The sequence below is a fragment of the Oncorhynchus gorbuscha genome, linkage group LG04, assembly GCF_021184085.1.
Source record: "Oncorhynchus gorbuscha isolate QuinsamMale2020 ecotype Even-year linkage group LG04, OgorEven_v1.0, whole genome shotgun sequence".
Taxonomy (NCBI): Eukaryota; Metazoa; Chordata; class Actinopteri; order Salmoniformes; family Salmonidae; genus Oncorhynchus; species Oncorhynchus gorbuscha.
In genome coordinates this window covers 77,092,289-77,119,076 of record NC_060176.1, presented here as the reverse complement: position 1 = coordinate 77,119,076, position 26,788 = coordinate 77,092,289, and the positions used below count along the sequence as shown (strand labels likewise).

The 26,788-nt window shown below is 43.9% G+C and overlaps 1 protein-coding gene across 1 annotated transcript in view; it reads right to left on the bottom strand.

The window, feature by feature from the left end:
* The window catches only part of aacs (acetoacetyl-CoA synthetase), a 49,835-nt gene that overhangs the window by 9,146 nt on the left and 13,901 nt on the right, over nucleotides 1-26,788 (bottom strand). Inside the window, exons 5-12 of the mRNA XM_046348141.1 lie at nucleotides 26,266-26,363; nucleotides 24,594-24,708; nucleotides 24,407-24,488; nucleotides 23,964-24,114; nucleotides 18,399-18,479; nucleotides 17,734-17,858; nucleotides 7,331-7,395; nucleotides 5,909-6,031 (exon numbers count right to left, since the gene is read on the bottom strand). Of these exons, the coding sequence (XP_046204097.1) occupies nucleotides 5,909-6,031; nucleotides 7,331-7,395; nucleotides 17,734-17,858; nucleotides 18,399-18,479; nucleotides 23,964-24,114; nucleotides 24,407-24,488; nucleotides 24,594-24,708; nucleotides 26,266-26,363 (840 nt within the window). The remainder of the gene's footprint in view (nucleotides 1-5,908; nucleotides 6,032-7,330; nucleotides 7,396-17,733; nucleotides 17,859-18,398; nucleotides 18,480-23,963; nucleotides 24,115-24,406; nucleotides 24,489-24,593; nucleotides 24,709-26,265; nucleotides 26,364-26,788) is intronic.

Sequence of the window (26,788 nt, the reverse complement as noted above, 5' to 3'; positions counted from 1 at the left end):
ATTCTATCAGACCTGGTCCTTGACAGTAAATCTCAGTAAGACCAAAATAATGGCTTCAAAAAAAAAAAAGTCCAGTTGCCAGGACCCACAAATACATATTCCATCTAGACAGCATTACCCAAGAGCACACAAACTAAACATACCTCGGCCTAAACATCAGCGCCACAGGCAACTTCCAAAGCTGTGAACGATCTGAGACACAAGGCAAGGAGAGCCTTCTATGCCATCAAAAGGAACATACCAATTAGGATCTGGATAAAAATACTTGAATCAGTGACAGAACCCATTGCCCTTTATGGTTGTGAGGTCTGGGGTCCGCTCACCAACCAAGATTTCACAAAATGGGACAAACACTAAATTGAGAGACAGCATACAGAATTCCGCAACAAAATATCCTCTGTGTACAACGTAAAACACCAAATAATGCATGCAGAGCGGAAGGGCAACACCCGCTAATGGTCAAGATCCTGATTAGAGCTGCTAAATTCTACACAAACACCTAAAAGGAAATGATTCCCAAACCTTCCATAACAAAGAGAGTAACGAACAGAGAAACTAACCTGGAGAAGAGTCCCCTAAGCAAGCTGGTGCTCTGTTAACAAGCCCCACAGAGCCCTAGGACACCAACACAATTAGACACAACCAAATCATCAGAAAACAAAAAGAGAATTACTTGACACATTGGAAAGAATTTACAAAAAAAGCAGAGCAAACTAGAATGCAATTTGGCCCGAAACAGACAGTACAGTGGCAGAATACCTGACCACTGTGACTGACCCAAAATTAAGGAAATCTTTGACTATGTACAGACTCAGTGAGCATAGCCTTGCTATTGAGAAAGGCAGTTGTAGGCAGACCTGGCTCTGTGCACACTGTCCACATCCATCATCTGGGGGAAACTGAGCTGCACTTCTGAACCTCATGCTTTCCTAACCAAATGTATGACCATATTAGAGACACATATTTCCCTCAGATTACACAGTCCAACAAAGAATTTGAAAACAAATCCAATTTTGATTGCCTCCCATATCTATTGGGTGAAATACCAGTGTGCCATCACAGCAGCAACATTTGTGACCTGTTGCCATGAGAAAAGGGCAACCACTGAAGAATAAACACCATTGTAAATACAACACACACACACACACACACACACACACACACACACACACACACACACACACGTGGGGGGAGCAGTAGAGAAGAGAAGGGGCCATGTGGCAGTCAGCTGGAAGTATAGAGTTGGGAGTCTTAGCCGTGAATGTGTTAAAGTCTACAGGGATCCGGCTAGCAGGGGGACAGGAGGAGCAGAAGGAAGTGAACACTGCTGTCCTATGCTAAGGCAGACCCCTGTCAGCAGCCTGTAGGGGTGGCCTCCCCGTGGTCCCCGTGGTCCTGGCTGCTAAAAGGTTGACTGAATCAGGCACTGCTGTCCTATGCTAAGACCCATGCACACACACAGTTGTGGCCATAAGTTGAGAATGACATATTTCCACAAAGCTTACTGCTTCAGTGTCTTTAGATTTGTCAGGTGTTACTATGGAATACTGAAGCTTTTGACAATTACATGAAGTTGATGCAGAGAGTCAATATTTGCAGTGTTGACCTTTCATTTTCAAGACCTCTGCATTCTGCCCTGGCATGCTGTCAATGAACTTCTGGGCCACATCCTGACTGAGGGCAGCCCATTCTTGCATAAGCAGTGCTTGGAGTTTGTCGGTTTTTGTTTGTCCAACCGCCTCTTGAGGATTGACCACAAGTTCTTAAATGGGATTAAGGTCTGGGGAGTTTCCTGTCCATGGATCGATGTTTTTTTCCCCAAGCCACTTAGTTGCCTTATGGCAAGGTGCTCCATCATGCTGGAAAAGGCATTGTTCGTCACCAAACTGTTCCTGGATGGTTGGGAGAAGTTGCTCTCGGAGGATGTGTTGGTACCATTCTTTATTCATGGCTGTGTTCTTAGGCAAAATTGTGAGTGAGCCCACTCCCTTGGCTGAGAAGCAACCCCACACATGAACGGTCTCAGGATGCTTTAATGTTGGAATGACACAGGACTGATGGTAACGCTCAAGCTTTTTTCTTATGCCCCAAACAATCGGAAAGGGGATTCATCAGAGCAAATGACTTTACCCCAGTCCTCAGCAGTCCAATCCCTTTACCTTTTGCAGAATATCAGTGTGTCCCTGATGCTTTTCCTGGAGAGAAATAGCTTCTTTGCTGCCCTTCTTGACACCAGGCCATCCTCCAAAAGTCTTCGCCTCACTGTGCGTGCAGACGCACTCACACCTGCCTGCTGCCATTCCTGAGCAAGCTCTGTACTGGTGGTGCCCCAATCCCGCAGTCGAATCAACTTAAGGAGACGGTCCTGGTGCTTGCTGGACTTTATTGGGCGCCCTGAAAGCCTTCTTCACAACAATTAAACCACTCTCCTTGACGCTCTTAATCCGATCAATGGTTGATTTAGGGGCAATCTTACTGGCAGCAATATCCTTGCCTGTGAAGCCCTTTTTGTGCAAAGCAATGATGACGGCACATGTTTCCTTGCAGGTAACAATGGTTGACATGGGAAGAACAATGATTCCAAGCACCAGCTGCAGTGCATCTCCTCCTAATGGACTGCACCAGATTTGCCAGTTCTTGCTGTGAGACTCTTCCACCAAGGCACCTGCAAGTTCCTGTTTGGGGGGGGGGGGGGGAATGGCCATAACCCTCACCCTCCAATCCAACAGGTCCCAGATGTGCTCAATGGGATTGAGATGCGGGCTCGTCACTGGCAAAACACTGACATTCCTGTCTTGCAGGAAATCACACAGAACGAGCAGTATGGCTGGTGGCATTGTCATGCTGGAGGGTAACGTCAGGATGAGGCTGCAGGAAGTGTACCACGAGGGAGGAGGATGTAACGATCATGTGCAGATGTTGTTTCACATGGTCTGCCACTGCAAGGACGAACAGCTGTCGTCTCCCTGTAGCGCTGTCTTAGGCGTCTCACAGTACAGACATTGCAATGTATTGCCCTGGCCATATCTGCAGTTCTCATGCCTCCTTGCAGCTTGCCTAAGGCACGTTCACGCAGATGAGCAGGGACCCTGGGCATCTTTCTTTTGGTGTTTTTCAAAGTCAGTAGAAAGGCCTCTTTAGTGTCCTAAGTTTTCATAACTCATGTGACATTAGCTGTTATTGTCTTAATAAACGACCGTTCCACAGGTGCATATTCATTAGTTGATGGTTCAAGCATGGGAAACAGTGATTAAACCCTTTACATTGAAGCTCTATTTAGACTTCTACAAATTATTTTTGAAAGACCGGGTCCTGAAAAAGGGCCGTTTCTTTTTTTGCTGAGTTTACATGCGCAGACAGACCAGCGTAGGTATTTAACCAGGACTTGGGGCAAGAATTTAGAATTTAGCTCAGGTGCATCCTGGTTTTCAAGAACCCCATGGTCACTTTGGCAGAGCTCCAGAGTTCATCTGTGGCAATGGGAGAACCTTCCAGAATGACAACCATCTCTGCAGCACTCCACCAAATCAGGCCTTTACGGTAGAGTGGCCAGACGGAACCCAATCCTTAGTAAAAGGCACATGACAGCCCGCTTGGAGTTTGCGTAAAGGCATCTAAAGGACTCTGACCAGAAACAAGATTCTCTGGTCTGATGAAACCAAGATTGAACTCTTTGGCCTGAATACCAAGCGTCAAGTCTGGAGGAAACCGGTACCATCCCTACGGTGAAGCATGGTGGTGGCAGCATTATGCTGTGGGGATGTTTCTAAGCGGCAGGGACAGGGAGAATAGTCAGGACCGAGGGAAAGATGAACGGAGCAAAGTACAGATATCCCTGATGAAAACCTGCTCCAGAGCGCTCTGGACCTCGGAAGGGGAACTTTCGCCCCAGTCTAACAGGACAATGACGCTAAGCACACAAACAAACAAGACGAAGGAGTGCTTTTGGGACAAGTTTCTGAATTTTTTAACCTGAACCTGATTGAACATCTCAAGACTTGAAAATAGCTGTGCCCGCAACATTCCACATCCAACCTGACAGAGCTTGAGAGGATCTGCAGAGAAGAAATGGGAGAAACTCCCCAAATACAGGTGTGCCAAGCTTGTAGCATCATACCCAAGAAGACTCGAGGCTGTAAGCGCTGTCAAAGGTGCTTCAACAATGTTCTGAGTAAATGGTCTGAATACTTAAGAAAATGTGATTTAATTTTGTTATAAGCAAAAATTTCTACAATACTGGTTTTTGCTTTGTCATTAATGGAGTATTGTGTGATGAGGGTAAGTAAAAAAAAGAAAATTCAATTTTAGAATAAGCATTTGGAAAAAGTCAAGGGTCTGAATACTTTCCGAATGCATCGTACGTTCACATTGTAAAAACACAGTCATGCGTTCAGTCACACACAAGATTCCTCAGTCTGCTTTGCTTGTGTGTGTTCCTTTCAGGCAGCAGACACTTGTGCCTGCGGCAGCTGACATTTTGATGAAAGACACATGGCGTCCACTGCCACGAAACGTCGCTCAAATCCATCTTGTAAATGTTAAGTGCCGAGTGGTGCTAAGGGTGTCAGAGACTTCTCTGAAAGCCCGTCTGTCAACCGAGCACGAAGCACTGTAGAAAGCTGAACCTTTCTCTCTACTGAAGAAATACTCCCACCACCAATGACATGTTTGTCCTAAATGCCACTATTACCTATATAGTGCACTACTTTTCCACCAGAACCTTATGGCCATGTGATCATATGGGGCCTGGTCTAAAGTAGTGCACTATCTAGGGAATAGGATGTCATTTGGGATACAGGCAGACTCCTGGAACAGGGCTCACACCCACACTCATTTACAATAATGTCAAGGCTTAGATGATGGAAGTGTGGTAGGAAAAACTGTACACTTTAACTCACTGGTAGTGTGTATGGTAGTGTGTAACAGGCCAGTCGGTCTGCATCGGGACAAACGGACAGTGTGTAACAGGCCAGTCGGTCTGCATCGGGACAAACGGACAGTGTGTAACAGGCCAGTCGGTCTGCATCGGGACAAACGGACAGTGTGTAACAGGCCAGTCGGTCTGCATCGGGACAAACGGACAGTGTGTAACAGGCCAGTCGGTCTGCATCGGGACAAACGGACAGTGTGTAACAGGCCAGTCGGTCTGCATGGGTATAAATGCAACCAAAATGTGCCACTTGAAGCCTGGAGTATTTGGGTCCTGGCTGCCTTGAGAATAAACTTTTTCTAAGACAGAACTAATCTTGCAGGAAGTTGTTCCCACTGTCAGATGCACACGGTGGACTTGAGTGGCAGCAGCTTCAAGTGATAATGTTATTTTAGGAGTGCTGTTGAGCGGATCAGACGTGCCCAACGGCATAGCTTACTGTGTCAATTCTCCTTCCTTTGTGCCCGACGCCCCCGATGGGAAAGTGACACAGACAGCACGCATACAGGGACATCACAAGGTGTCGTTTCCTTCAGGAGTGAATGATTGAGTCGTGGACTCCACCTGACCTGATACACACCTGCCGCTTTCATATGGGGTGCAACGTCCAATTAAATGGTGCAGTTAAAATCGGGACGAACGGACAGGCAACCAGTCGTCTGGCAGTACTGAGAATCTTCTAGTTAAAAAGGCTGCATGTTCCTTTACCTGGCAAACATAATGCCATTTCTGTATTGAGTCGAGCGTACCCGCTGTGATTTGTTCAGAACCGGTCGTCTAGTGGTAAGGATGATCTCTCACACACAGATATATAATACTCCCCAACGGAGACCGGAGGTTCAAGACCCTCAATCCTCCCTTCCCACTTGACTCCCTCTCCCTCCCCCTCGGTTTGGTACCGTGTCAAATGTAAAACACATATATGAGTGTGAGTCGTCAGATGCTTTGCGTTGTACGGTGTCGTGGTGTGCGTCTCACCTGAGATGGAGCCCAGCAGCACGTTGTTCTTGATGCAGCGGTAGACATACTCATAGCTCTGGGGCTTCAGGGGAGAACCCGTGGACAGGATGGTGTGCAGGGTCTGCAGCGCGTGTGTGTTCGCTGCAACGAAAGAAAGGAGAGAGACATGAGACGACAGACCAGTACTCAACAGAGGGGAGTAGAGCCTTTTAAATCTCTAGGACACTTCATGAATATAGGCCCAGATCTCTCAGAGACATCTAGAACAGCACAGAACAGACTACAGCACAGAACTACAACTGACTGGGATGAACAGGGCAAGACGGGGACGGCGTACACACAGAAGTTGGGCGATGTGCCAGTGTTCCCCGCTGGGCGGGTTGGGAGGGGTGTACCTCCCAGATCTGAGCCCACCACAGGAGTCGCCACGCCCCACCAGGCCACCAGGTGTCAGTCAAAAATGTCAACCCAGGCACAGGACCTCCGGAGGGGCCAGGAAGCATCCCCCATCCCCTAAAATATCAGCGACTCACCAGGAGCATATGCCAACACACCAACTCCCCACTGAGATAGCCACTAGGCCTACACACACACACACTGAATAAAGATGGGGTTGTGATTATAACAGTGGGTTGGGACTGTGGAGCCCCTAGAGCCGACTGTAGAATACATCTCCGCTATTAAAGCTCATCTGCATGTTTAAACGAGGGAGGAGGAGAGATGGGCCTCTCCACTAATTTAGTTCATCATCATTCCTCTTCCAACGCACTCACCCAGCGTCTGAACAGCAGAGAGGAGTTTTAAATGAATGAATACTTGGGGAGGTGACAAGGAGCGCAGTCCTTGCTTTTAACAAGCATCCTACTGGGCCACACTCAGGCTGAAGCCTCGAAGAGCTACAGGTAACTGTCAAAAATAACAGAAGCCTGTAAGTAAACGAGGGATACAAAGTACAGTATATTGAAAGCAGGTGCATCCACACAGATGTGGTTCCTGAGTTAATGAAGCAGTTAACATCCCATCATGCTTAGGGTCATGTCGGAAAAATGCTGGGCAGGCCATTATTTTGACTACCATGGCTATGCCACCATAGGATGACAATGCCTCCATCCACAGGGCACGAGTGGTCACTGAATGGTTTGATTAGCATGAAGATGTTGTAAGCCATACGCCATAATTCTCAGTCTCAGATCTCAGTCCAATGTTCTGGCTTGTGGTGACCCAACGCCCTATTAAGACTCTTTATATGGGCATTTCCTTTATTCTGGCAGTTACCTGGAGACGGTAGGTTCAGATGCGCTGCTATACAGGATGTCATTTAGCAGCAGTTTGGAACTCGTGACCCTGGAGTTGTAAGCGCCGTGCCTTTAACAACGGAGTCACATAAAACCATTGCTATACCTGTCCACTAGTCTTGCGGGTCTCTGTCGGTCTACTCACCAGGCTTTAGATCCCTCTCCTCCAGAACGGCCAGCCATTTTGCCCCGGTCCCAAAAATAGTGATGCTAAAGAAGAGAAAAACAAAACAAGGTGGGAAAAATAAGACAACGGATAATAAGAACAAAGGATAAGACAAAGGCTAAGACACTCAAAATCAAATCAAATTCATTGGTCCCAGACACATGGTTATCAGATGTTATTGGTCACATACACGTGTTCAGCAGATGTTATTGCGGGTGTAGCGAAATGCTTGTGTTTCTAGTTCCGACATTGCAGTAATATCTAACAAGTAATCGATAGTACAGACAGTACTGTGCAGCAGTCTTCATCGACCTTGCCAAGGCTTTCGACTCTGTCAATCACCATATTCTTCTCGGCAGACTCAGTAGCCTCGGTTTTTCGGATGACTGCCTTGCCCGGTTCACCAATTACTTTGCAGAAAGAGTTCAGTGTGTCAAATCGGAGGGCATGTTGTCCGGTCCTCTGGCAGTCTCTATGGGGGTGCCACAGGGTTCAATTCTCGGACAGACTCTTTTCTCTGTATATATCAATGATGTTGCTCTTGCTGCGGGCGATTCCCTGATCCACCTCTACGCAGACGACACCATTCTATATACTTTCGGCACGTCATTGGACACTGTGCCATCTAACCTCCAATCGAGTTTCAATGCCATACAACACTCCTTCAGTGGCCTCCAACTGCTCTTAAACGCTAGTAAAACCAAATGCATGCTTTTCAACCGATCGCTGCCTGCACCCGCATGCCCGACTAGCATCACCACCCTGGATGGTTCCGACCTTGAATATGTGGACACCTATAAGTACCTAGGTGTCCGGCTAGACTGCAAACTCTCCTTCCAGACCCATATCAAACATCTCCAATCGAAAATCAAATCAAGAGTCGGCTTTCTATTCCGCAACAGCCTCCTTCACTCACGCTGCCAAGCTTACCCTAGTAAAACTGACTATCCTACCGATCCTCGACGTCATCTACAAAATTGCTTCCACTCTTCTCAGCAAACTGGATGCAGTTTATCACAGTGCCATCCGTTTTGTCACTAAAGCACCTTATACCTCCCACCACTGCGACTTGTATGCTCTAGTCGGCTGGCCCTCGCTACATATTCGTCGCCAGACCCACTGGCTCCAGGTCATCTACAAGGCCATGCTAGGCAAAGCTCCGCCTTATCTCAGCTCACTGGTCACGATGACAACACCCATCCGTAGCACGCGCTCCAGCAGGTGTATCTCATTGATCATCCCTAAAGCCAACACCTCATTCGGCCGCCTTTCGTTCCAGTACTCTGCTGCCTGTGACGAATTGCAAAAAAAAAAAAAAAAAAAGCTGAAGTTGGAGACTTTTATCTCCCTCACCAACTTCAAACATCAGCTAGCTGAGCAGCTAACCGATCGCTGCAGCTGTACATAATCTATTGGTAAATAGCACACCCATTTTCACCTACCTCATCCCCACAGTTTATTTATTTACTTTTCTGCTCTTTTGCACACCAATATCTCTACCTGTACATGATCATCTGATCATTTATCACTCCAGTGTTAATCTGCAATATTGTAATTATTCGCCTACCTCCTCATGCCTTTTGCACACATTGTATATAGACTCCCCTTTTTTCTCTGTGTTATTGACTTGTTAATTGTTTTCTCCATGTGTAACTCTGTTGTCTGTTCACACTGCTATGCTTTATCTTGGCCAGGTCGCAGTTGCAAATGAGAACCTGTTCTCAACAAGCCTACCTGGTTAAATAAAGGTGAAATAAAAATTAAAAAAATATTTTAAAAAGTAACAGTTTCGTAACATACTTCGATTTACGTCTATGTTGGGTGTAAGGAATGGATTAAGAATATATACATACATGTGTGGCATTGGACTAAGAGAGTGGCATAGTATAGAATACACTATATACATAAGAGATGGGTGATGCAATATTTGCACACAATTAAAGAGACTAAGATACCGTAGAATAGGAGTTCAGTTTATACATATGAGCCGAGTCATGCAAGATACGAAGACATTATTAAAGTGGCCAGTGATTCCTAATCTATGTCTATAGGCAGCCGCCTCTGATGTGCTAGTGATGGCTGTTTAACAGTCTGATGGCTTTGAGATTGAAGCTGTTTCTCAGTCTATTGGTCCCATCTTTGATGCACCTGTACCGACCTCACCTTCTGGATGATAGCAGGGTGAACAGACAGTGCCTCCAGTGGTTAATGTCCTTGATGATCTTTTTGGCCTTTCTATGGCATTGAGTGCTATAGGTGTCCAGGAGGGTGGGAAGTTCTCCCGCAGACCGCACCAACTTCTGGAGAGCTTTGCGGTTGTGGGCGGTGCAGTTGCTGTACCAGGCGGTGATACAGCCTGACAGATGCTCTCAATTGAGCATCTGTAAACGTTTGTGAGAGTTTTAGGTGCCAAGCCAAATTTCTTCAGCCTCCTGTTGCACTGTTTAGCCTTCTTCACCACACTGTCTGTGTGGGTGGACCATTTCAGTTTGTCAGTGATGTGTACAGACTGGGATAGTGAGAGATGGATATATATTCAGTAACCACACCAGCCAGCTGGTCAGCGCATGCTCTGAGGACGCGTCTAGCGATACCATCTGGGCCGGCAGCCTTGCGAGGTTTAACCCGCTTAAACTGTCTTACTCACGTCGGCCACGGAGAAGGAGAGCCCACAGTCCCTGATAGCGGACCGCGTCGATGACGCTGTATCATCCTCAAAGCCAGGGAAGAAGATGTTAAACATGTCCAGAAGCCAGACGGTGTCCGTGACGTGGTTGGATTTCCCTTTCCAAGCCGTGATTCCACTGACATTATAGAACAGTGTGCAGGCCAGTGACAAAATGTAAAATGTAATTTTAAATTCAGGTTGTTGCAACAAAATGTGGAAAAAGTCCAGGGGAGTGCAACATTTCTTAATGCGTAAATAAAATGCTCTGAAATCGACAAAACGACTCAAATCTGGACGACAACCACCTGACCAGTCAACAAATGTATACAGTTTCTATTGTGACAGTAAGCGACACAAATTAATATAAAATGGTCCTTGTTCTGTTCAGGTGGAGCACATAACGACCCGCAGCAATAAACAGACATTGATTGGTGACCGTGATTGTCATGTCTTGATGGCAATCGATAACCCGTAAATGGAAGCCCCCAACCAAGGCTGTGAGAGGGTCACACGATGGGGGGGGGGCTCAGATGGAGCCTGTTCATGACAAAGCAATATCGTAGTATGGATGAGGTGACGAGGTCCCACCCCTGTCCTGTTGCCCCGCCCACCACAGCCCCGACAAAATAAATGAGCAGCTGAGTTGTCCCCCAAATGGTACCCTATTCCCTATATATAGTGCTTATATAGTACTTTAGATCAGGCTCCATAGGGATGCATGCATTGAAAAGGTTGAATGGCCTTAAGACAAGCGACAGCTCGTTACTCATTTCAACCACACATCGTCAAAATCAGAACTGTGCTTTAAAAAAGGCCCAGTGCAGTGAAAAACGTGATTTTCCTGTGTTTTACATATATTTATACTTCCACAATATAGAGGTTGAAACAATAGTGAAAATTATGAAAATACCCCTTTAGTGTAAGAGCTGTTTGAAAAACACCGCCTGAATTGTCAGCCTGTATTTGGTTGGACAGTTTTCCCCTTCCATGGTGACGTCACCAGACAGTAAATTAGTCAATAGACCAATAAGGAGTTCCAAACCTTTCGGTCAATAACAGCACCATTTCAGTTGTCCCGCCCCCTCAGACCACTCCCAGACAGTCCTAGCTAAATTGATGCTTGAGAAATTGCTCTTTGCTGAGAAGTTGTTCCTTTTTGACCATTTTAATTGAAAACAATCACTATGAATGCCAGTCTCTCTTGGCTAAGTGGAGAGTGACTGCATCACTTCTTTTTATAAGAAACATCGTGTTGCAAATCCGAAATTGTTTGCATAGTCAACTACACACAGCACTGATAATACACACACGTCCCACCAGACATGCCACCAGTCTTTTCACAATCCCCAAGTCCAGATCAAATTCAAGAAAGCGTACAGTACTATATAGAGTCATTATAGCATGGAACTCCATCTCATATTGCTCAAGTGAACAGCAAACCTGGTTTAAAAAGACAGACAAAGCAACACCTCACCACAACGTCTCTCCCCTATTTGACCTAGATAGTTTGTATTGATATGTAGGCTGTGTTTTTGTCACTTTCCAAAATGTACGTAGTTCTGTCCTTGAGCTGTTGTCTATTAATGTTCTGTATTATGGTTCATGTTTTGTGTGGACCCCAGGATGAGTAGCTGCTGCTTTTGCAACAGCTAATGGGGATCCTAATGAAATACCAAATACAGTAAGGTACTTAAATCGTTACCAAGAAATGATATTGAGATAAAAATGGCTGCATTGGACCTTTAATGCTTTTCCTACAATGTCTCATGTGACTGTTCATTTGTATCATTAGACCAGCCAGTCTGAGCAGCTAACCGATCGCTGCAGCTGTACATAGTCCATCGGTAAATAGCCCACCCAATTTTACCTACCTCATTAGACCAGCCAGTCTCACACATTGAGGGGACAGAAATGATTGACACTTTTGATAAAAGAGCAAACATTCATGTATAAAATACTAAGCTATATTGTATGAAAAAAAGCTTGAGATTATTTTAACTTTTACTAATATATTTGTTTAATGTTTTTGGTTTAACAAGTAATTGTTTTTTTTCAACAAAAAAACTAAAAAATTGGGGTAAACATTTGACACCCGTTTTCAATTCCTCTCCTTGCGAGGATAATGGCACAGCCTTTTTCTATAATGTGTTATTAGTTGGAAAACATTGTGAAGGATCTTAGACCGTTCCTCCATACCGACAGGATTGGGGAGTGACTGAATACATGTAATCTGATAACAAAAAAATTTAACTAATCAGTTACAAAACCAGCAAAAATATTGTAATCAGATTCATCTAGTTTTCCAAAAATATCTACCCCTATTTTGGTAAAAAGCTGAGGGATGGGGATGGAGAAAATGTAACCACTCAAATTCATAGACAGAGCTATGGATGCAAGGACTGATCATCCAGGATATCAACAGTATAGGTACCCTTGACTTATTCCACAATTTATTATGTTACAGCCTGAATTCAAAATGGATGAAACATTTTTTTCCCCCCTCAACCATCTACCATCCACGTAATGACAAAGTGAAAATATGTTTCAAAACAAAGACAAATTAAATGTGTTGGTCACATACACGTGTTCAGCAGATGTGTCGCTTCCAACTCCCGACAGTGCAGTAATATCAAACAGTTTCAACAACATGTACGTGAGGAATGGATTAAGACGTATGTTAGAGAGGACCTTAGAGCTGGGGTAGTTATTAGAAAAATGTTACATCACTATTATGACAATTGTTAAGAAAATGTTTACTGAACTTATTTAGGCTTGCCATAACAAAAGGGGTTGAATACTTAAGACATTTCAGCTTTTCATTTTTTTATTTAATTGTTTTAATTTTTTTAAATAATCTAGAAACATAATTCCACGTTGACATGAGGTAGTGTGGAAACCAGTGAGAAAACAAAAATCTCAAATTGAATTTACTTTCAAATCAGGCAGGAACAACAAAATGTGGCAAAAGTCAAGGGCTCTGAATACCTCCCGAAGGCGCTGAATATAGTAATATTAGCTAAAAGCAGCCATACATTATCCAACATTTATTTGGATATTTTATAGGCATAAGGTAGTTCTCTTTTTTTTCTTATGGCAGAATAATGATATAAAGCCAGCTGTGTTTGGGCCTGACCTTTCACCTGTAACCTTTAGATGGCGCTGTTCGCTTCACTAAACACCCAGCTGTACACATCAATAATAATATTTAAAATGTGTAGAGTGCATTTCGCACACTCACTGCACATCAATGCCCCTGGGAGAGCTATGAGCCATGATGTTTCAACAACAAATCATTAGAACAAACTATATTGAGCCCTTAATATTGGCCAAATAGTTGCCTTCGGCAATAAGACTCAAATGGATTTTTATATTGTGTGTATTTAAATATCATTACTAGCTTACACTCATGTTAAGACCAAGCAGTGTATATGCCAACAAGACACCTGTCACCTCATTAGGACAGGATACGGTTGTTGCTCCTCTAAAAGTTGAGGCGTAGCTTGAACAGTGCCGCAGAATTCTATGGCACGTTATTTACGGTGTGAACCACCGGTACCATTAATGCTAGTTTGACCACCAGAGGGCATCTTTGAAAAGCATTTGGTAGCCTTCGATAATGGCTGTAATAAGGATTGCGAGCACACGGGAGACCGGGGCTCAATTTCCCAATGGGGGGAGGACTAGGCTGTCCTTGTAAATAGGAATTTGTTCTTAACTGATTCCATGTGTGTAAATGAGAACTTCTCAACTTGCCTACCTGGTTAAATAAATAAATAAAATATATCATAGTTTTGATGTCTTCACTATTATTTCGACAATGTAGAAATTAGTAAAAATAAAGAAAAATACTGGAATGAGTAGGTGTGTCCAGACATGACTGGTACTAATAATTATATATATATCATTCATTAGATTAATATGGTATTTCTATTCAATGGAAAACAAAAAAAGCATCTGGGTTTCTGTTAGGATGGAATGGAAAAGAGTGCACTGTACAACGTGAAGGTTGGGAGGACAGTACTGGTCTATTTAGCTAAAGAATCCAGTGTCCTGCGGGAGATCGGGGTTCAATTCTCCGACAGGGAAGAAGTCTGTCCTTGTAAATAATACATTTGTTCTTAACTGACTTGCCTAGTTAAATAAATCATATTGCTTCTGACTTCAATATGCTCTTTAGTTAAATAACACCTACACCACTTAACAGCACATTACGCAACACTAGAGAAGACTTGTCACCTACGGTAGGCCTACAGTATATCGAAAAATATGACGTGACTCTCCGCCAATAACTACATAGAGGATATTTCTGTAACTCAGTGCTATTTATTCCCATAGTAATTCATTATGGATCCATAACTAAATAAACATTTGCATTTTGAAAGACTATTTTTATCATTATTTTATTAAAGCATAAAGATGCCATTATTAGTTATATTGTTTTAGTTTGAATGTGCAGACTGGCACTAAGAACAGGGCGAACGTTTCCTTAGTCGGCGCCATTATTAATGCCCCTTAACGTGTTGCTATTGTGGCGGGGTGGGGGTCCTTCCCCATGGGCTAGGTACGTCTTCTGTGCGCGGCTCTGAGGACCATCCCGTGCTCTGAACCTTGAGCACTTTCAGTGGATACAGCTGGAGAACTGCAAGGCCATTGTGCGCCACTCGGGAGCCATGACCAATACGACCAATATATATTGTCCTGCTAATAACACATCTGTGAGAATATCCAACAGGGTTTTATATAATTCTAAATTAATAATAAATCGCTTTGTTTAAAAATATATATATTTTTGGAGATGATTTGGTTTTCAACTAACATACAACGAGTGAGAAAAAGGCAATTTTTGAACATGGGGTGAGACATTGTTACTAATTTGTAAATATAGCCCGTTTGTTATTTAGAATAATTTTTGTTTTTAGAGGGAGAGAAACCAAAAATCGACAGTCTCGAGTCTCCCGGTCAAGGCCAGCACGGTATTGAACCAGCATCTGTAGCAAGACACTGTTATGCATTGTCTTAGACCGTTGGGCCACTCAGGCACTGTACAATATGACTGATCGGGAGTGGGCTACAGTACTACAGTAAAACCAAAATTAAAGAATAAAAACCTTAGTGTAACAGTTTCAGTAAGTAATACTGAAGTCGTGCACAATTATCAGTTTCTATTTAGGTGTATGTCGCCCATTCATTGTCAGAGACACAATAGGACCCAAAGTCTTCGGACTCTGCCGAAGAGGAACAACTCTCCTTTGTCCTCGACTACACGCACCCGCCCTTCTTTTCCTCTTCTCATTCAGGTAGAATACAAGAGGAAGACAATCGCATGTATCGACCCTGTTTTACCATCTACTTCCACCATTCAATGGGAGAGATATTAAGAAAAAGGGGATTGTTTTTAGAGTGGGCTGCCTGAATGAGTGCTTCATTGGGATCCCTTTGCACAGCTGAACAGTCTCTGTCCATGTCCACAGTCTCTGTCCATGTCCACAGTCTCTGTCCATGTCCACAGTCTCTGTCCATGTCCACAGTCTCTGTCCATGTCCACAGTCTCTGTCCATGTCCACAGTCTCTGTCCATGTCCACAGTCTCTGTCCATGTCCACAGTCTCTGTCCATGTCCACAGTCTCTGTCCATGTCCACAGTCTCTGTCCATGTCCACAGTCTCTGTCCATGTCCACAGTCTCTGTCCATGTCCACAGTCTCTGTCCATGTTTCTTCCATAGGGAATCAATGATCAGCCATTTATGTAGTGTGAGCTCCTCCTAGAGGTCTCCTCCTGCTCTCTCAATTCCTCAGACAAGCACCATGTATCAGAGAACCCATTGAAAACCTTCAGACAATCCCCAAACAACCTTCCACCAGCAGGTCACAAAGCGGGATGGGGAGAACAGGGAGTTACAGAGCGAGAGAGCTAACATTCGGGATTCGACTCGAGATCAACTTTGCTCGTGAAGGTAACTCGACGATAAGGTTAGTAGAATGTTAGTCAAAAAAGATGACATGTTGTGATTTCATCTGCAAGGAAAACGTGGCTCTCACATGCCAGCCACCAATACAGATTGTTGGTAGAGGACCTAATTGCTGCTGGTCTTGTCATGCAAGAGCGTTGGGCCAGTAACCGAAAGGTTGCTAGATAGAATCCCCGAGCTGACAAGTTAAAAATCTGTCCTTCTGCCCCTGAACAAGGCAGTTAACCCACTGTTCCTAAGCAGTCGTAAATAAGAATGTGTTTGCCTAGACTTGCCTAGTTAATTTTTTTAACCATTTGCTCCCTTGAAAAATAGACATTGGTCAAAGGTTATTTTTTCATTTTTTGTTGAAATGCTGGAAAGCAGCAGCAAGATAGTGTTGAACACTCAGACGACCACAATGTGAGATACCTCTTTGGACAACCATAATCAGGAAAACATAACACACTCATGAGGAATATAGATGGATGCAGAAGAGAAAGAACAGAGGAAGGTGGGATGAAGAGCAGCCAAAATGTCTGGATTAACCCCACAGAGTCTAGTGGTCCCTCAATAAAGATACAGCAGACTAGGGATTCATTTGAGATGTATAATAATGATGTATAAACTACGAGTGTGAGGATGTTTCATACAGGCTGTATGTACATCAAATAGGTTGGTGTGCATAGGCCTGAACGTCCTGCAGTACACCAGTGGCTGCTACAACTAGATATTTTTATAACAGTTTCTTTTGTCGATTTCCCCCCTTTGAGGGGGAACAGTGGTGGGAACACAATGAGAAAACAAGGGGCCGCTTCATCCCAGCCAAGACACAGGATTAGGTGTGTACACACACACACACACACACACACACGTGTGTTCTGAGGGGAGTCTCAACAGGCGACTACTATTACATATACCTAGACGAGGAATGATTCCCAAGGATGAATCGATAAAACCCAAAATATTCTTGCGCTCAGCCTAGTGGAATCCAAGTTGTTTTCATCCCACCCTCAACATCGTTTAAATAAATGTCACCCACCACACCTCCCATTTGGTTTACAGGCTTGTCAGTCTCCACGGTAACTGCCAGCTAACAGCCCACCTTCCCTCTAGGGTGAAGTTTGCCCTAGATTGCAGAGCATGTTGAATCATTTCCCTACTAATGGTTAAAGTTAGGATTGGGGAAGCGCAACCTAGAGGGCACTGGTGCAGACACTGGGGACCTGAGTGGACTGCTACATGCAGTAAGTTAGTGCTTACCAACGTCACCCCCCCGAGCCATTCCCCCTATGGGCCTTTTCAGCATGATCACACCCAATTTATCTAATCAACTAAATCATGGATCAGGTGAGCTTGTGGCAGAATAGAACTAACAGAACAGACATTTGTACATCATTGAAATCTTGTTGAATGTTGGGCAGGCCCTGAGGACTAGGTTGGGAAACACTGGTCTAGGTAATGCCATCCATAAAACTGTCATCCTTCCTCCCCCAATCCCAGAACAGCTACTGGATTAGGTTCGGGGGGGGGGGGTTGAGATGTTTGACATACTGCGAATGGCAAGGCCCTGCTATGTGGATTGTTACTCGTCTCTGCCCTATGGGCCAGATGAACACGTTCCATAATGTGATAGATGCCACAAATGCCAGGTGCAGACCTCCCCGTGGAAAAAAAACCAGCACATCAGAAGAATTGTTCGCTCGTATCCCCCATTTTCCCAACAGACGTATTTAGTTAGGGAAGTTGGTAAAGATTAGACTCACCCCAATTGGTCCACAAGGTCCCAGAGGACGTTGGGTGTGGGCATGAGAGGTGAGCCGTCGTACAGAACCACAGAGGCCCCTATGGCCAGCGACGTCACCAGCCAGTTCCACATCATCCAGCCCGTCTGATGGAAACAAGAGGGGAAGGGACCGTCAGGAAACACCCAGGCTTCCCACCCTCATAGGCCCATGGTAGGAATGCAAAAGAGAGCATATTTGTGGTATGTGACGTACGTGAATGAGTCTGTTCTGTAAAAAAAAAAAAAAAAATTGCTACCCTTCTATGTGTAAGGAATGAATTCCACTGATTTCTCTGGTACCCCTGTCAGTACGTGGCTGTCAATTACATTGCGGCGAGGTTGCACTTTTCATCAGTCTTGACCTTTCCCCAAAGGTTTTCAACCACTTCACGAATAGGATTCTAACTTTTAGCATCCTGTGTGTTTGTAGTCTTTGAAGAAAAAAAAACTCTGATTGGTTAGTTACTTGTCAACCTGTATTCGGACTGGCAAAACAGGTTGCGAATACCTCTTTTGGGGGTGGGGGGGGGGTTGTCATTGGGACGTTTTGTGTTGCCGACTTGATCGGGTTATAATGGGGCGTTTTGTCAACTTGTGGTTTTAGCGACGACAGGAAGACGTTTTGATCTGAAAAAAATGACTCACCGTGGTGTAGTAGATGACGACATCACTGCTGGTCACGTTGCCATGGAGAATGTGCTCTTTTAGATGCTGGATAAGAGTCCCCTACGGGGGAGGAGAGAGACAGAGTTAACATGACGAGCGACAGAGAGATATATCCCCCCCCCCCTTCTGGTTATCTTGACCTCTGGCTCCCAAGTCATTTGTTTGTCTTAGTTATTTTAATCAAACAGTGAGGTCCTGATTGCTCTGGAGCAGCTTTTCATCAAGGATCTCTGTACTTTGCTTCGTTCATCTTACCCAGGATCCTGGTCACCCAGTCCCTTCCGCAGAAAAACATCCCCACAGCATGATGATTCACTGTAGGGATGTGCCTCGGCACAATCCTGTCTGAGCTCTACGGACAATTCCTTTGACCTCGTGGTTGTGTGCCTTTCCAATCAATTAAATTTAACACAGGTGGATTGAAATCAAGCTAAATAAACATCTGAAGATCCGATCAATGTAAACAGGATGCAACTGAGCTCAATTTCAATTTTCAAAGCAAAGGGTCAGAATAGTTTAGTCAAACATTTCTAGAAACCTGTTTTCGCTTTGTCATTTTAGGGTATTGGATGTATATTGATGAGGACTTTAAAAAAATATATATACGCATTTTAGAATAAGACTAACGTAACAAAATGTGGAAAAAGGAGTCTGAATATTTTAGGAATGCACTGTATGGAAAATTACACATTTGAAAAATTGTTCTTTCAACCAATTAAATTGGTCAGACTGTCGGTTGATTAATATATAGATTTTTAAAGTTAGGGACAGCCCTAAGCTAAATAACAAACTAAAGAAGCTTGCCAGCTACCTAACCATGTTGCCCCAAGTCAATGTTATAAGCAGCTGGCTAGCTTCATCTGACTAGTGTGGCTGGACCCGGAACAGGTCCGTCCATCATCAACCAAATACGCACACGATTTTAGATCACACCTACAGTTGAAGTTGGAAGTTTACATACACTTAGATTAGAGTCATTAAAACTCGTTTTTCAACCATTCCACAAATTTCTTGTTAACAAACTATAGTTTTGGCAAGTCCGTTAGGACATCTACTTTGTGCATGACAAGTAATTTTTCCAATAATTTTTTTACAGACAGATTATTACACTTATAATTCGCTGTATCACAATTCCAGTGAGTCAGATGTTTACATACACTAAGTTGACTGTGCCTTTAAACAGCTTGGAAATGTCCAGAAGATTACATCATGGCTTTAGAAGCTTCTGATAGGCTAACTGTCAATTGGAGGTGTACCTGTGGATGTATTTCAAGGCCTACCTTCCAACTGAGTGCCTCTTTGCTTGTCATCATGAGAAAATCAAAAGGAATCAGCCAAGACCACAGAAAACAAATTGTAGACCTCCACAAGTCTGGTTCATCCTTGGGAGCAATTTCCAAATGCCTGAAGGTACCACGTTCATCTGTACAAACAGTATGCAAGTATAAACACCATGGGACCACACAGCTGTCATACCACTCAGGAAGGAGACACGTTCTGTCTCCTGAAGATGAATGTACTTTGGTGCAAATCAATCCGAGAACAACAGCAAAGGACTGAAGATGCTGGAGGAAACCGGTACAAAAGTATCTATATCCACAGTAAAACGAGTCCTATTTCGACATAACCTAAAAGGCCGCTCAGCAAGGAAGTAACTACTGCTCCAAAACTGCCATAACAAAGCCAGAATACATTTTGCAACTGCACATGGGGGCAAAGATTGTACTTTTTGGGGAATTGTCCTCTGGTTTGATGAAACAAAAAAACTGTCTGGCCATAATGACCATCGTTATGTTTGGAGGAAAAGGGGGAGGCTAACAAGCCAAAGAACACCATCAACTGTTGCATCTTTGGCTATGCCGGATTAAGTGATATGACATGCTATTCTATAAAATCATTTCTCTGTAATTAATATTACCCGATTGAGCTAATCATGTAAATGTAATTAACTAGAGTCGGGGCACCCCGAAATAATATTTAGAGCGGTTATCTTCCGAATAAACTTAAAGACGTAGTAATATTTTACATCAATAGCAGTCGATATTAATCGTCATCTTAATTCAGTCTCAACTAAGAATTTACAACTTTCAGATATCTGCACGAACCCTGGCTAACAAGTTGAATCAGCAATACAAAATTGGGTTTAATTATTTATTTGCTAAATACCTAACTAAACACACATACAAATAATTAATCACAACTTGATTACAAATTACGTCATAAAGGAAAACATCCCTAGCGGGCGTAACAGATATGACAGCTTGGTACACAAAAGAAAAGGGGCTGGGTTTGAGTGAAAGAGGGGGAAGACTGAGAAACAAAGGAAGAAGCTGTGCTTTCGTAAATACAGTATCTTATGCATTCTAAATTACCGCCCATTTGGAAAAGGAAAATGCAATAAATATTTACTCTGAGCTGCGCTTCAGTAGGTTGGTGGTAGATGGAAGGCCGTATTGCCAAACCGAGTACTTTGAAGAATGTCTCTGGTGGTCAATTGGATACGTTGTACTAACATTGTTGTGTAATAGATGTGATACTCTTGTCTGTTCCTTCCTAACCCTCATTTGCAGCTGCTGTTGCTAACTCAACAGCTGGGAGGTATCACTTCTGTAGTGAATAAGAGTTCAAAGTTCATACCATTCGCAACCAAAGCTCACGCCGATGTTGGCTTCGTTCTGTAGTTATCATCTGAACCATTCTGGCATTGGACCGTCATCCTCTGAGTTTTATTGTCGTCAAGGCTTTATATAGGAAGGGAGAGGAGGGCGTGTTTGAAAGGTTTTAACCCATGTCTCTTCACAGGGGCGGGCCACTGATTGAGCAGAGCCCTAACCTTATGAAAACCCAAATCTCTCATTTGGAAGCTAAAATTACATTTAATCTCTTCACCAATATTTTTTTTCAAGCATTTAAATTGAACAACAATTCCATGTGAACCCGATAACTACAATGTGCAGACTGTCCACTGAGTTGTCATCCTATCATTGATGAGAATGTCTCAGATGACAACCGAACTGACATCATATTCATTAAGTACCACCGCATATGTTCAATTGGTCGGATTACCAGAATATTGTTCATTTCCCCCCACCTTCTGATGTTCCCAGAATCCCTATATTAACCAAGGGGTTTGAAAATGTAACCTCAGTAGGGTAGAGAGAGGACAGTAGGGTAGAGAGAGGACAAAGGGGGGGGGGGGGGGGATATTTATGACTGTCATAAACCTACCGCCAGGCCAACATCATGACAACTGTGAAGCTAGGGGGTGGCAGCAATGTTGTGGGGTGCTTTGCTGCAGGAGGGACTGGTGCATTTCACAAAATAGATTGTGGATATTTTGAAGCAACATCTCAAGACATCAGTCAGGAAGTTAAAGCTTGGTCGCAAATGAGTCTTCCAAATGGACAATGACCCCAAGCATACTTCCAAAGTTGTGGCAAAATGGCTTAAGGACAACAAAGTCAAGGTACTGGAGTGGCCATAACAAAGCCCTGACCTAAATTCTATTGAACTTTTGTGGGCAGAACTGAAAGTGTGTGCGAGCAAGGAGGCCTACAAACATGACTCAGTTACACCAGCTCTGTAAGGAGGAATGGGCCAAAATTAACCCAAATTATTTTGGGATGCTTGTGGAAGGCTACCCAAAAATGTTTGACCCAAGTTTAAATTGTTTAAGGCAATGCTACCAAATACTAATTGCAAGTATGTAATCTTCTGTCCCACTGGGAATGTGAAGAAATAATCTAGAATGAGGCGTCTCTTGTCCATATCATCTGGTTCATTATGATCTAAAAGGATAAACTGACCCGACAGTAGATCAGCCCTCTACAGGCCCTGGACTGAGAGGCACCTCTCTCTCTGAACTGACCCTACAGTAGATCAGCCCTCTACAGGCCCTGGACTGAGAGGCACCTCTCTCTCTGAACTGACCCTACAGTAGATCAGCCCTCTACAGGCCCTGGACTGAGAGGCACCTCTCTCTCTGAACTGATCCTACAGTAGATCAGCCCTCTACAGGCCCTGGACTGAGAGGCACCTCTCTCTGAACTGACCCTACAGTAGATCAGCTCACGACGTGCCTCTCAGTCCAGGGCCTCTCTCTCCAAAATCTACACGAGATAAACTGCTAGTTCACTTCACTACATAAACGTACCACGTGTGTCCAACCAAGATGGTCGGAGAGTGTTTTGACATGTTGATTGTCCTTTCCTGAACATCCCAATATCTTTGACAAACACTTCAAAGCCTTTCCTTAAAACAAAGATTGTTGTTTAAACAGCGTTTAGTCAAATTATGGAAATGTAGATTTTTTTATTTATTATATTTTTCAGTGTGTGTTGCCTAAATGTCCCAGTCTGGGAAAATAGGCTAGCTAATCATTTGTCAGTGCAGCCCTCAACATTCCTACATTGTCCTTATGCCTGAGGGAAAAAAAATTAAAAAAGTTGACATCCCTGACACAACGGGATCCCTTTGTCTCTCATCTAAGTGTGCATTGGCAGAAGGACTTTTGGCGTTTAAGTGACTGTGTGAGTGCCAGGGCCGTTGGAGCCGGAGGGGGGGTAAGTAATTACGAGATGAGGAGAGCGGGATGAGAAGTGTATGCGGAGAGCGTGCTCCGATGGCTGATTTGTGAGAGAGATGCCATGCCTCTTCTCTTGTTTCCATAGCGGGCGATGTTTGGGTTTGACAGCATTCCTAACAAAGCCTAACAAGGTGCCTCTAGTGCCAGTTTAATTGCCTGTGCTGGCGGGCACCACCAGAGTCGAATGCCACATAACTATCTAATTATCCGGAGAAGGGGTGGAGAGGAGGGAAAGAGCGAGAGAGAACGAAGTGGAAATTGTACAATGCAAGGAAAGGAGGACGCAGAGAGAGAGGGAGACCGAGAGAAGCTAAAAGTGGTGTAGAAACCCTCAAACAGACACAGATGTCTGAACTAACAAGTGAACTTAGTGGGGGGGGGGAAATGTCAATTGTTTTGCCCCTTTAAGGATAAATGATTGTGAATTAGACATACAGTACACTCCAGTGTTTTTAAACAGCTCACCATAACTAAAAACATCCACATTCATCTGCTCAAGCCTTATTTCATCCATTTAAAATAGTGTTGTCTACAGTTTATTTTCCTAATAAAAACATAGATTAATACGCCTCTATAAAAACAGGCCTTTATGTGACAGACCAACAACAAAAAAATACAAAAAAATGGGGAAAGTTGTCTGATGGACAGTTGCTGCCATCTGGTGGAAGAAACCAGGGCAGTGTTGTGGCCTAATTTGTAGCAAGGATATTGTTTGAATGTGGTTTTAATTTAGAAATAATAACGGTTTTAAAAAGTCACACGGTTATGCACCCAACAATGCAGGATAGTTGCTTTGGTTTGGCATTTCTTCTGGAATGTTATTCATTTTCAGAATCCTACTTTGTGTTCCAATGTCTGTTGGAGTTCAGTGTGATGTGGGTGACAGAACTGTGTACAGATGAGGTCTGACCCAGCAGCCATATGTGTGCGTGGGTATCAGAGAGACAGCTGTATCTTACCCCTGCCGAGTGCACCATACACTTGGGGGATCCGGTGGTCCCAGAGGAGTACATGATAAACAGGGGGTGAGAGAAGGGCAGCTGCTCAAACTCCAGCTGAGGGGCCTGGTCCCCCTCCTTCCCTGTGGCCAAAAAGTCATCCAGATACACACTGGGAGGGAGGGAAAAAGAAGAGATGTAGACATGGTAAAAGAGTAAAAACAGGAAGAGGTTAAAAAGAGACAACTCAGATAAATGTTTAGCCCAAGTAGGAGAGACTGCAAGAGTATTAGTTATATATTGAAGGAAATTAACATACCACAAACACTTCACATTAGGTAAACGAGGGTAAACGAGAAAACACAGAAAGTACATCCCAAACTGCACCTTGTGTCCTATATTAGAGCACTACGTTTGACCAGCTCCCATAAAAGGGTCAACCTGACTCAGTCAGAAACACACACCTATTAGGGATCCTGGAAAGATCAGTGTCTTGTTTGCTTCGTACGTAGGGAATGACAACCACCTTCTGGAGATCGGGCAGTCCTATGAACAGACCGTGGTAGTGACATTATACACACACCCCAATACTAACTAACCACACACACACACACACACACAAAAGGACCCAGAAACAAGGTATTGCACTACCTTTGACCACACTGTGTAGTTTCTCCATGTGGTCGTGCTGTTTGCCGTTGTACACCACCGCTGCAACTGAGAAGATGAGTTTTGGCTGGATCTGAGAGAACCTGTCCAACACACCCTGAGAGAGAGAGAGCACAGAGACAATGGATACATTTTGGGAAAAAAACTATTCATACAGTTAAACATAAAATGAAAAAAGAATCCCAGAGGATGACATTGATTACACTGGTTTCTACTAGTTTCTAATGTGGACTTTACAGTCACACTGAGTTTAATGTGGTCCTCAGTATGGACGTTAGTCACAAAGGGTTTCTAATGAGCACGGAGCATACATACATACATACAGTTCCAACTGGGCCGTAGATACATGAGGAAATAAGTCTTGTTTTCAACTTCCGGTTGACAGTTAGAATAGTAGAATACACAACGTGCACCAGTATTTCCCCACATGTTATCTGTCACTCAAAGAAAAGTCACCCCAATTAGATAGACCATGTTAGTAAAAAAAAAATGTATATATATATTTTTTAAATGTAGATTGGTCAAATTAGTCTAGTCAGCTATCATGGAAAAATTCAAAACTAGGCACGGGGTGCCCCCTGACCTCCAGGGTGCCCCCTGACCTCCAGGGTGCCCCCTGACCTCCAGGGTGCCCCCTGACCTCCAGGGTGCCCCCTGACCTCCAGGGTGCCCCCTGACCTCCAGGGTGCCCCCTGACCTCCAGGGTGCCCCCACAGATTTTTTAGTTACTCTCACTCAGCTTATGCCATGTTAATATATTATCTACGGCAAAATGTGCAGAAATATTAGCTGTAGAAATAGAAAAAAAAAATTGTAATAAATGCTTTAAAAAAAAACTCTGCTAACAGATCCCTGTGAACTTATTCAATTATAGTTTTTAATCCTGGTGCGGAGTTAATGGGTAGCGGCTAATCGTATAGCCAATAGGCTGTGTGTTTGTAGATCGCCTGAGGTGAACGAAGCTACAGCAACCATTGTGATAATGACTGGGGCCATTTCTACTGTTCTCCACAAAGCATGAAGTTTTTAAAATGATAAATTTAAAGTAAATTAGCTTAAACTATTTTGAAATAAGATTTAAAAATGTTCTCCTCAAAGAAGGCCAACTAGACATTCTCTGCTCCTGTGTGGGATATTGTTCTCCCTGTTTCCAAACTAGTCATTTCTTATGGATATTATCAACAAGTGCTCTTCCTTGTTCACCTGGAAATTCCTATTCGACAGTCAGCTAGGGAACTGTGATCCAAATCATACGAAACGGCAGTGAAACACTACAAATAGACAAGACTTTCCCTTTAGTTTTACATACAAGCCATATCTAACGTGCATTTTGACAATGCTGATGTGCTCCACTGCTTGGTGTTGAAATAATCTCTTTTCGCCACAAGGGGGCAGTAAAAGATCATTCAGAGAGTCCCAAAAGTACTGTATATCGAACTAGGGGCCATAACAGAGCTTAACACCCCTCCCCCCCAGGAGCCATTAGCAAGACGAACAAAGTACTATTCCTAAATTAGAGGAAACCCTCACCTGCCCATTAACCATGACTGCTGACCTAGACCTTACACTCCCTCCCTCACTTCCCCGTGGTCAAAAGTGGTGGACTGGATGGGGAATAGGGTGTCATATAAGATGCAGTCGAGGTCATCCTTACGTTGACTCCAAAGTCCACAGATGTGGACGACCAGATGGCCCCGATGCTGGCCGCAGCCAACATGGCCTCCACCGCATGGATCCCATTGGGTAGATAGCCTGAGAGAGCGACAGAGAGAGGGGAGAAAGGAGAGAGGAAAAAGAGATGGTTTATTGTGGAGGGCATTCAAATGATCAATATTACGATAACTCATGAATCCTTTCTCCGTCAGGACGCCATCTCCCTTGTTACTTGTTACTCACCAGGACACAAATCTAATTTCATAGGGTGGAGAGAAACCAGCAGCTTAGGGAACTGGAACAGGTCGTGGTACAGAGAGCAGGATAAAAGGACAGGTCGTGGTACAGAGAGCAGGATAAAAGGACAGGTCGTGGTACAGAGAGCAGGATAAAAGGACAGGTCGTGGAACAGAGAGCAGGATAAAAGGACAGGTCGTGGAACAGAGAGCAGGATAAAAGGACAGGTCTTGGAACAGAGAGCAGGATAAAAGGACAGGTCTTGGAACAGAGAGCAGGATAAAAGG